General features: G+C 38.7%; 1 protein-coding gene across 1 annotated transcript in view; it reads left to right on the forward strand.

Annotated features, from left to right (window-relative positions):
- The window catches only part of arhgap23b (Rho GTPase activating protein 23b), a 560944-nt gene that overhangs the window by 174568 nt on the left and 374162 nt on the right, over positions 1-12214 (forward strand). The window contains 1 exon segment of the mRNA XM_079852050.1: positions 7312-7494. Within this exon segment, the coding sequence (XP_079708176.1) occupies positions 7312-7494 (183 nt within the window).

The raw sequence follows: 12214 nt of genomic DNA on the forward strand, positions 1-12214 counted from the left end.
AGAACGTCTCGGTTACGTATGTAACCCTCGTTCCCTGAAGGAGGGAACGGAGTTGTAGTTGACGTGTCGACTGATTGGGATCACACTAGGGTGCCAGTCATCTTCGAGTATTGTAAAAACGAGCCAATGGACATTTGCTTGCGTGAGTCGCATCATGCAGCGTGGGTATAAATACGGAAGTGGATGCACGCAACAGTTGTTTTTCACTGAGGAGCCGAGTGGGCCATGGTCAGTGGTGGTACAGCAATAGTGGCTGGGGGACTACGTCTCCATTCCCTCCTTCAGGGAACGAGGGTTACATACATAACCGAGACGTTTCCTTTCAGTCGGTCACGTTCTATATAGTCGTCGTGTCGACTGATTGGGATCCCTACTAAGACGTCGCTAGTACTGCCTCCTTCCAGTGCCTAGACAAAAGCCTCCTGATCTTCCCGCAATTTGAGCAAATAGGACAGGGCTTAGGCCAGGAAGTCACTGCTGTTCCACAGGACCACTGGGAAAGCGTACCTTTCGTTGGAAGGTAAACGCTGCGGTAACCACATCCTGTCCGAAGGAGGTAACATGTGGAGAAACACATATGGACTGAGCGACTTAGCGAGCAGTACAACATATGGCATGTCACTGAGGTGGCTCCAGCCTATAACGGGGGAGACGCAACCGGTCAGTGACGGCAAAGCAGGCTCTGCCAAGGGAAGACACTGGCTCGGTGCAGGGAGTCAAGACCGTAGAAGAATACACATATGGGATCGCCGTAGGGATCACCTAATACATGGACCCCACCTAATACAAGTTGCACAAGCATACAAGTGATAGGTCTAGCATCAGATGCTCCACCACGAAGCTCCTTCACCAAGATGATAGCAACACTAATCTTTTGTGGGCCAACCTCTGCATGAAAACCGCCTTCCCTGCTGCTGGATTCTGAAACAGATGAGAGCTGGAGAGGTCCTGTGACTTTGCATTCTGTCCTGAATAACCACAAGGCGGGAGGAACAGAGAAAAGTCAGGGCTGGGTCTGCCTCCTCCGGGGCAGCGCTTGCAGGCTCACCACCTGGTCCCGTTTTAAGGGAGAGGTAGGAACCTTGGGCACATATCCAGGCCGGGGTCTCACAATAGTGAGAGTTAGCCAGCCCAAACCCAGGCACGATTCATTGGCCGAAAATATGTGCCGTTCCCCTACCTTCTTGATAGAGCAAGCAAGCAGGAGAACTGTTTCTTTAAAAACAGATTTTTAAATCTACCTGTAGTGCTCAGGGGAGGTCTCAGAGTGAGTAGCACTGGAGATGGGTCCCAAGAAGGTATAGAGGGGAGCGCAAGGAAGATTTCATCTCCTTGCACCGCTCAGGAACCTGACGATAAAGTCATACTTCCTACATCTCAACCGCATCCTGATGTGCTAATCATTTTGAGGGTGGAGCAGAACATTCACGCTCTGACCCATCTTCTGCAGGAAGGAAGCACAGAAGTGATCGAACACTCTAGGGGGTCCTCTCGTGAGAAGAACACCAACAACAAACAGGTTCTACTTCAGATCACAAGCCTCATTCTTTAGAGGGAGCTCTCGCAGAAGTAATAGTATCTACGTTATTTCAGAGGTAGATAGCTGAACCACCGCAACGGAACCTGGATTTCTCCGGTTCGGTGCGGGTGCCAACGGTGCCCCATCCCTGAGAAGTCTCAGAGGAGTCAGGAAGGCTGTCTAGGGAACGAGGTCCTAGTTGGGCCATTACGGCGCAACTAAAAGAACCTGCTCCTTCTTACCTGACTTAACACAGTGATGTGCAAGAGGGCTCACTGGGGAATTAACGTATTCTGCGAAGGCCCTGGCGTCAGCTGTAAGCCAATGTCTCCGTGTTTAAGGGAGTAAACAACTGGCAAGGGGACAAGATCAGAGCGGCAACAGATGTAACTGTGCGGCCCCGAAGATATTCCGGACAGCTGGAGCGCCTGAGGATGGAGTCAGTGCTAAAGCGGTCATCATATGGAGGAAACCGGTTATATGCGGCTGCGTCTACCATATGCCCCAGGAGCCTCTGAAGGTTACGTTTCCAGTTCGTTTACGTTTCACTTAAATTGCAATGAAAATTACCTATTAATTGCCATTTAAGTGAAATTACTGAATAAAAATAAACAAGCTTGATAAAAATGATCATTCTAGAAGAAAATTTCAGATGGCACTTAGAGGCTTTTGCATCTGAACTCTTCATATATATATATATATATATATATATATATATATATATATATATATATATATATATATATATATATATTTCAACATACACATGATACAACTATTGTGACCGTCCATTTGGGGGGACAGGGAACGATCGCATCCAGAAACGCACGGGTGGAATGACATATTGAAAAAGACGCAAACGCAGCTGTGTTACTCTTTCAAGAAATGGGACCAATCACCAGTGCCAGAGCACACAGGGGAATGACCACGGCAACACTGAACAGTGAACTGAAACAGTAAAGCACTCACTTTTCCACCCTCTCACGCACACCAATGTCCATTGGCTCGTTTTTACAATACTCGAAGATGCTCCCTAGCGTGATCCCAATCAGTCGACATGTTGCCTACGTCGAACGTGACCAACTGAAAGGGAACTGATATGTAAGGGAAACAGGTCAATTTAGCTCAAATGGAATTATTAATTTATAAGGAATTTTTAAAGTGTCACTTATTTTACGGCAAAGCAAATGAATTGTCCAGCGTTCATTTGAACAAAATATTGCTATCAAATCTGTATATTTTGGATATTAATATCCAAACTATAGTGAAAACACTTTCTATTAGCAAGGTACATAGATCAGCAGTTTAATACATCAAATTAGTAAGCACATAACGCAAGACACTTCTCTTTAAATAGAAACGAGACTTTATTGATTATTCCAACACATAAACTAACATCTAACACATAAACACACACACACACACACACACATTCAGTTGCAGGAATAAAGAAAGTGAGGTAAGAATGAATTTTAAGAGAGTGAGATGATGAAATCCCAAGTTTCGAGCAATATATGCACTTATAAGACATGACCTGAATGAACCATCAATCATTAATTTAACCCTTCTGCAGTTTTTTTAGGCAGGGTTATTAGATTTTATATAAATTAGATTAGATTTAAATTCACTAGTTCAGATAATCTGGATGCGTTTACGTTTGTTTTGGTCTTTGATGGGAATTTGCTTTGTGGTCCTTTGCTGAAAATGGATTTCCCAGGTTTTCCAGATTCACTGGCGGTCTCATCGTGTCTAGAGTGACATCTTACTTAAGAAGCCAATTAAGTTGTTGTGTTTGCTGATGAATGGGAAACAGAGTCTTTCTCGTAGCTGAAGCTTGAAGTTTTGAAGTGGTTAAAGGCTGTAGAGTCATTGCTAAACTTTGCGGCAAAACTTTTGAGAACACGAGACTCAACAAAAGAAAAAAAAAGGAAGTAAAAGAAAGAATAGTAAATGAGACAAAAGTAGTAGATGGATGAATGAAGCTGTTAACTCATTTTTCTCTGATCTTGATTTGACTCTGTCTTATACTTTGTTCGTGTCCTGAGATTTTAAAACTGGGGTATCTGTCCAGCCGAGTATTTTTTTAGAGCTTCTGTCCATTTAGGAATCATCTTTGGTTCAGAGGTGGCTGTTTCTCCTCCTCTTGCATAAATCACTGTATTGTCAAATACCATTGTCACTTCCTCTGTTGGGGGGTAATTCATGTATGCTATATTGTACAGCAGCAGCATTGCTCACATACTTGCTTACTTGCTCACAGCACTAGTCGTGTATGTGTTGGCAGTAGTCCTGTACTTGCTCTGCCGCAGCAGCAGCAATAAAAGCAGCAACAGCAGCAGCACCCCAATGAAAAAAAAGTATACTTTATTGTATTTGACATATATTCCCTTTTTCAATATTACATTGAAAAATATACTAAATAAAATTAGCATCATGCTTTTACCTATTTTCACAGTACAACGTTTAACACACTTTAAAATAATTGTACTTTAGTATATTTTCTAAAAATATATTTGAAGTGAAAATTATGTTTATTTTTTTAAAAGTGTATTTATTTGCACTTTATTAAAAATATATTTTAGGTATATTTTAACTGTGTGCTGGAAATGATCATTGTAACAATCCATTGAAAGTATTCTTTCAAAATACATTATAGTATACAATAGTGTTTTGTACAAAGTATAGATAAGTATTATTTGTCTATTAATGTGCATTTGTTATTGAAGACAAAGTGTGCAATTTGTAGTATTTGGAATAAGCCAAATATATTACTGAGCATATACTTTTTACTAAAATATAATACACTTATAGTCGGCGCCGATAGCCTTGTGGGCAAGTGCGCCAGCATGGAGACGTTGTGCTTCGGGAGACCCGAATTTGAGTCCCGGCTTGTGGACCTTTCCCGATCCCATTCCCCCCTCTCTCTCCCACCTCCTGTCTAGCTACTGTCCTATATCCTAATAAAAGGCAAAAACGGCAAAAATAAATCTTTTAAAAATAAAAAAATAAAAAATATAAATACACCTATGGTATATTGCTTGTATGTTTCGAAGACACTCGTAATTAATTTGTAAATGTACTTGTAACACAAATAAAGTACACAATATCACTAATCAAGCATGTAATTAGTCCCTATACAGGCACATACTTAAAGTATACTAAGTATACTTGAAGTTGTTCCAATTTAGCACACAAAAGTACACTAAATACACTTAAAGTTATGCTTTACAACAATTAAATTACAACTAAAAAATACTTAGTACAAAATTAGTTGTTTCAAAATAGCACACTTCAAGTTAACAAATCATTAACACACTTGAAGTGTACTGATAATTAGTCTGGCTGCAAGTATACTTAGCGTATTTTTTTTTCTTTTCATCAGGGCAGCAGCATAGCAGATCTATTCTGCCAAGACCAAACATACAACATTCTCATACCCATTAGCATGCCAACAGAAAGTTCTGGCATGAAACTCTAGATGGTGCAGAGGCTAACAGGTCCTTTTACTCACCTGGTCATAATCACATTGTTATCCATAGGGCGCATAATGTATATATATATATATATATATATATATATATATATATATATATATATATATATTACATTACATTATGTATTAGATTATTTGAGTAAGTTGAAACCCAATACTTACATTAAAAAGTCTAATCTTCGTCATAGGCGCAGTGAATTCTGGAGTAGGGTAAGATGTAAAGAATACATCCATTGTCTTCATTGCCCGCAAAATGAAGGACGCATTTCAAGGCTGCATTTGAAGGAGACTTCAAATTGGGACAGCCTTTTGCCATACCGCGGTGATGCAATCAGCCTTTGAATGTAGCCTTCGAAGGATGCAGGCTCTGAATTCGGATGCAGCTTAAGACATGTGTACTTTAAGAAAATGCACATCATTACATAATCAGAGAATAGCCTATTTCTTTTCGTTTTGAATTGTTTCGTTTAAAGACATTTCAAGCTTTCTATATTTCTCATGTCTGTTAGGCATACACTAAGTTTCGGTTAAGTTAGGATGAGATGCGCTCCAGTTCACGTGCAATGCAAGTGACTGCGCGGACGCCTCCATGATTATAATGTCTGCTATATTTGCTTATTAAATACAGGCAATTGGTTGATGAAAAAAAATATTAAAATTAAGATACAATTTATACAAAACGAAATTCACTTTAAAGAAAGGCTTTCTACAATGCAAATCTAAATTAAGTGGTCAAAATCATGTCTGACCCGCTCCATATCTCTCGATACATTGCGCATTCTATCTTACTCATGCTGTTAACTTTTTTATATTCAACATAGATGAAAATAATAATAATAATAATAATAATAAAAAAATATATATATATTTTAATGAAACTAAATGAGCTTATTTAATGGCTACAACACGTATGGTAGGCTTACAGACTCTCTATTTGTACAAATTGCTGCATATTCATTTACTTCTGAATTGTGCAAGTTGAAAGGCATTTGTTTGTGCATAAAACATATCTGCAACTGCAACATTTATCAAGTTAACGGATAATTGTGCATGCATTTATTAATTATTATCTTAATGAATAATGCAACAAGGATGAAGCATGTAAACTGCGTTGTTTGTTTATTCAGAATGGAATGGATCGCAAATGGATCCGAATGAAGAAAAGTAAAAAAAATAAATAAATAAAAAAAGTGAACTCCCTCTGTATCAACAATATCCAACATGGCGGCGCCCGTGTAACAACAATAACATTTTCAACATACAATTTTATCCCTTTTAACAAATTCTGCCACTTTAAAAATTGTACCAATGAGAATAAATAAAATACATCTGTTATATCACCTTTACTCAAAATTCCAGTTCAGTTCATCTTTAAGACATGTGTACTGCTGTTACTCCGAAGAGCCGCATTTGTGCAATCTATGTGTTCCTGCATGGGCCTGCTTTGCTCAATGGTTTTAAATTTTTGTGGCTTCCCATACACAAAAGAAATATATTTGAAATATATTTTCAGTATATATTTTGGAATATATGCAAATATTTGAAATTGGCCCAATAAATATATTTCACACTTAACATCATATATTTTTGTTATATTTCAGAATATATTTCAATGTATTTTTTTCTGTATGGGTCCCCAAAAGTGTCAAAATATATGTGGCATATATTCCAAATACATTGAAATATATTCTGAATATATTTGTCTGGTATAGGAACCTTAAACTAAAATATTACTAAATGTGATGTCCCATATAAAAAGAACCCTCCATAAACCTGACTGAACCTATTTAACCCTATACAAAAGTTTAACAATACACATGCCTTGGTAGAAGTTTTTATGAAGGGCACTTGAATTTTCTGTATAATGTCACTGTCTTTATGCACTACTTGAGTTGGAATCAGTGCTGACCTTTATTCAAACATTTTATAGAGGCTTCTGTTTCAGTGTTTCTACATCAGGATTGTCTGTATTTATTTTTTCCTCTTGCATTTTTTGCAAAGCCCCATAAGCCAGTTTATTTTCGCATCTGCATTCAAAATAGACATTCCTCAGACATTACTCACTATTTAAAGGGGTCATCACTGGGTGGGTGGAGTTTTCAAAAAACTACCTTTGACTGTAATCGAGAACACCCCTGCCCGCACTAATTCCTTTGTAAATAAGTGATTATGAAGAGCAAGAACATGATAGGCTTTACCTTGCAGAGTCTGAAAATAAAGAAACATCATAACTTTCAAGGAAGTTGCATTGTAGATGTTTAAATTACTTGTCTCATCGTGTTATTTCGGTTTGTGACAGGCTAAAGGCCTCAAAGATGAAGGATTGTCATCCAGTCAGAACACTCGACCTGTGTCAGAGGAGGACGTGGCCTGGAAGGGTCCCCACACAATGGTGCTGCAGAAGAACTCTCAGGGCTTCGGTTTTACTCTGCGGCACTTCATAGTCTATCCACCTGAGTCTGCCCTTCACACTAGCCTAAAGGTAACAAAATCAACAACCTTAAAGATGAAAAGGTCAAAAGAAAAAACAATGACAGTTTATGACCATGTCTATTTAAAGCTACACTGTGTAATATTTTAAGTAGATTTTTAGCAAAAAAACACTTTGTTCTTTCAAAATTATACGTTCTCATTAATGTGTAATCACTTCAACCAACAAAGTATTCTCGTAAGTGTATAATCTGCCATTTAGAATACATATGAGCGAGTCGCTCGAATGGCGGAAGCCATGTTGCGCATCCATCTTGAAAATATATTAGACAAAGAGGGACATACCTGGAAATTCAAGCTTCGCCTTTCTTTACACTCAGTGGCTCCGAGACGAATGCGAGAGGGAGACTACTCGCGACTGCCGGCAGATTTGAAATAATACAGCCACCGTAGGAGTTAAAACGCACTCGGAATGGGAGGGGCTAGAAAGTAATATTCAGTTGGTAGTCATATACAATTTAACTGCTAGATGGGAGTAAATCCTACACAGTGTAGCTTTAACTACACAAATGAACAAAAACAGCAACAAAAATATAATCCATATGACTTTATACATATATAGTGCATGTATATATAGCGCTTTATACCAAGTCTTCTGAAGTCACATGCTGATTAAATCTCATTGGTTCAAAATCCTGCAGCAAAAAAAAAAAAAAAAAAAAAAAAATTCTTAATCAGCATTTTGTCTATTTTTTGGGCTTGTTTTTTTTATTTTTTTATAAGTAAAATGTCTGCTTATAACTATACATTTGTATAGTTATACATACATATACGCCCTGAGAGGACTTTCCTCTCAGGGCGAATGAGAGGATGCTTAATTGCTTTTTACCTGACATCTTTGAAAGACTGATGCAATGATTAATGCATCCATGGCCAGGATATAATTATAAAATATGATATGATTTTAAAAGTGACCTATAACATCGACTATGCAATTCACTTTAATTTATTTAGCGCTAATAAAATTATTAAGCCTATATGGAGAGAGAGATGTTTATAATGTGACAATATGTCAGTCATCGTGTGATAACGAAAATATGACTAGTCCTAGACTACTTGTTCTGAGCAGGTGTTGTCAGTGAACAGGCTGTAAAACTGTTGTCTAAATTACAGACACTCATAAAAAACTGATGCTAATTATCTGGGAAACATTTTCTAACAGCAGTCAAGTTGTCACTGTTGTTTGTTGTAACATTAAAACAGGAGACCATGACTTACTCTGTGCTCAAAGTGATGCTCGGAGTGGTTTCCTTTTGGAAGACGTCATAGCAGAATCACGTGACAGTTCCAGGATATGCTTTTTTTTTCATTGGTTGTTGTGTTAAATCTTACCCAGATACAATAGTGCTATTTTCTGATTGGCTAATGTGTAGCCCCCCCTTTTTTTTTGATTGGCTGATAAGTGGCAGGCTAGACTAAAAATTCCAGGGGAGACGCGCTTGATTCCTGCCGGTTCCATAGTGAGAGCTGCGTGGCCAGAGAAATTTCGGGCGCTGCGGCATATTAAATAAATTATAAACAATTTTTCCGCATGAGAAATACAATGTGTGGCGGAAGTGCGTGACAAAAGACCGAAATGAGTGACTGTCATGCTCAATTTGTGACACTTGAGAGCCCTGCATTTGTGAGTCTTCTCAAGCTGTCATCCGTCTTTTCACATGCAATACAGAAAGTAACACAAATGCAGTTCCCACAAGAGCGATTTTATAGATTATCATGACAGAATATGCTAATTGAAGATAGTTAACTCCACATCAGCAACATAAATTCATCAACTAACCATTCAGAAACATCCTGTTGCATTCTACATGTCATCACTACATGTTGAGTCTCTTCATCATTGTCCGACTCCGGTTTAAACATAAAAGGCAGAACAGTTTCTGACATTTTAGTGCTTGTCTGCATGAGGTAACCTGAGCTGCTAAGAACGAGCTCTTGAAGCTCCGCCCTCTGTGCCGGGAGCAGCAGCTCATTTGCATTTAAAGGAACACACAAAACATCATGTTTTTACTGACCCTAATTTTAAAATGCTGGAAAAAAATTATCTGTGGGGTATTTTGAGCTAAAACTTCACATACACACTTCTGGGGACAACAGAGACTTATTTTACATATTGTAAAAAGGGGCATCATACCACCCCTTTAATGCATTTATTTTTTACAGTGTAACTATCGTAAAACATCAGATATGTTGTGATTTGCTGCTTTACAAATGTTTTCGCTTTCCTTGAGGCCAGAAAAATTACCTGACATTTGAAACTTGTTTAGTCACCGCCACACAGTTAGGACACAGGTTTTCTGCTGAACTCTGACTTCGGTAATGATATATACTTAAATCTTCCAGACATATGTGATTAGTATGCAGGTCACATGGTACACCAATATGATTTGCCCAAAGGCTATTTGAGACCACAGGACAGAGACCTTACCCCTGTTATTTTCAGCATTATTGCAAGTTCTTAAAGACGTTTGTCAACGTTGAAGAACACTAAATTATTTTGTAACAATGATCTTCGATATCTCTCAATTCGACATCTTGCAATTGTCAGTTTATTTGAATTCTTTGTCTTTTAACCCCTGTCAAAGTATCACTGAGAGGGTCAGAACAGAAAAGGCAATTAGGTCTATTGGGCTGTAAAGCATGTTACTTTTATCTGCATGTATTAGAAATGAGTTGTGTCAGCAAAGCCTCTAAGCATGCGCATGGCGAGATACAAGCATACTCAGCACTCTGTACTTGCAGTGGGTGTGTGTTTAAGTGATTGAAAAAACCCTGTTTCCACCTTGGCATGTTTGCGTGCAAGCACAAGTACCATAAAATGTATTGAATTGTATAATATTCACCAAATAACATAACCACCCTAGTGAAAAATAAATATACTAAAATGGATTTGAAATACATTTATTTTATGCTAAGTATACTACCAATACATTTGTACATATATACAGTATGAACTAAATATAAATACCCTGCAATTGTACTGTTGGTATACTAAATTGGTATACTTAAAGTCTGCGAAGTCATCTTATGCTTAATGCACTGTAGTTATCCAGAAATAGTGCTGAGGTCCAACTAAAGATATATTTTAAGGAAATCTCCACCGTTTTTTGAAATAGGGCTTATTCACATTCTTTCCTACATTTAGATTGGTGGGTAAATGCATTTTTGTCTCAGTGCATGCATTGTTTTAGTTTGACAGGGTCGGCGCTAGCTTAGCTTAGCACAATGAATGGAATCCTTTGTTGCCAGCTAGCATGTCCTGAGTAAAAGTGATCAAAAAAAACCAAAAAAAAACCACGTAATTACTTCTTGCTGCCTGCGTATTCACAACGAGTACAAATAGCGATGCAGATTAACACTAGGTGATTTCCTAGGCAGATATTGACTTGGGACTATATTAGGGGGAAGCACAGGCGAAGCACAGCTACTTAGGCGAAGCACTGCTACTTGGGCGCAGAGATATCACGCAACACATGAAATCCCACGACTTCCGTCAACATACCGGCGTGAATAGTAGCTGCCTGGCTATTTTGGCTATTGGGGGAATATGCCGACTGAAATAGAGTGTCCGTGCTGTGGCGAGTGAAACAAGTTGCTGCCATCGATGACCGGGCTTAACGCGTCAGATCAAGATGAGCCTGCACGCAGTTGTGTCACAGCTACCGAGGATTTCACGGCGCTGATCCATCCGGCAGTACTCGATTTTTTTTTCCGGTGTGATAAAGTGAACAGGAAAAAACGCCCCACGCCGAATGGACCAAATGTACAGCTGTCCACAGAGTAAGTGATTATTTTAAACATGACACATGTATAGTAAACTGCTTGTAGCCTTTTCCTCTCTAGTAGTTATACTAAAACATCTGAGTCAAAAGAACCAGGCTAACTCGTGAGAGAAATATAGCTAACTTAGCCCTCAGTCATTTCATTTTACAGGTAACGATAACAGCGATTTTTATTTTAGTTTGGTTGTTCATGCTAAACAGGTTGAATTCAACAAGAGGTTATACTAGAGGAGGCTAACGTTATTTGAACCGTAGTCTATATACAGATTCTCAGCATCTATCTTACAACCGAATAAAGACACAGATTAACATAAGGAAGAGTAATAAAAGACAACTTACATGTGCACTTTGTTCTGCCTGTGCTTTGAAAATAGATGGGATGGGACGGCCGTATGTTTCAGACGTAGTGCCGTCTTTCTGGACCCATATTCCATTTTTTCAAAGTAACTTAGTCCTCAGGTGCAAAATGCTCTTCGCAAACACGATACTGTTTGATTTTGTAGAGAGGCGTTGAAGTACAGATCTCCAGAGCAGCTAGCCATTTATTTCTCAGTTCCACATTCGATGGAATTCTGTGAAACATTACAATCGTGTATGTCCTTTGCTTGTTCTCACAACCTTTTGCTACGCAGGTAATTACCATGTTTGCTGTAACTGTAGCTTTAACTTCTCAAAATAAACAATCCAAAAGCGAAGACACTCGGTGCAGGTCACGCTTGTTGTTGTTCTTCTTCTGTGTTTTGACTCGTTGCACGCCGGTATGTTGACGGAAGTCGTGGGATTTCATGTGTTGCGTGATATCTCTGCGCCCAAGTAGCAGTGCTTCACCTAAGTAGCTGTGCTTCGCCTGTGCTTCCCCCTAATATAGTCCCAAGTCAATATCTGCCTAGGAAATCACCTAGTGTTAATCTGCATCGCTATTTGTACTCG

The sequence above is a fragment of the Squalius cephalus genome (genome assembly GCF_949319135.1).
Source record: "Squalius cephalus genome assembly, chromosome: 19".
NCBI lineage: Eukaryota > Metazoa > Chordata > Actinopteri > Cypriniformes > Leuciscidae > Squalius > Squalius cephalus.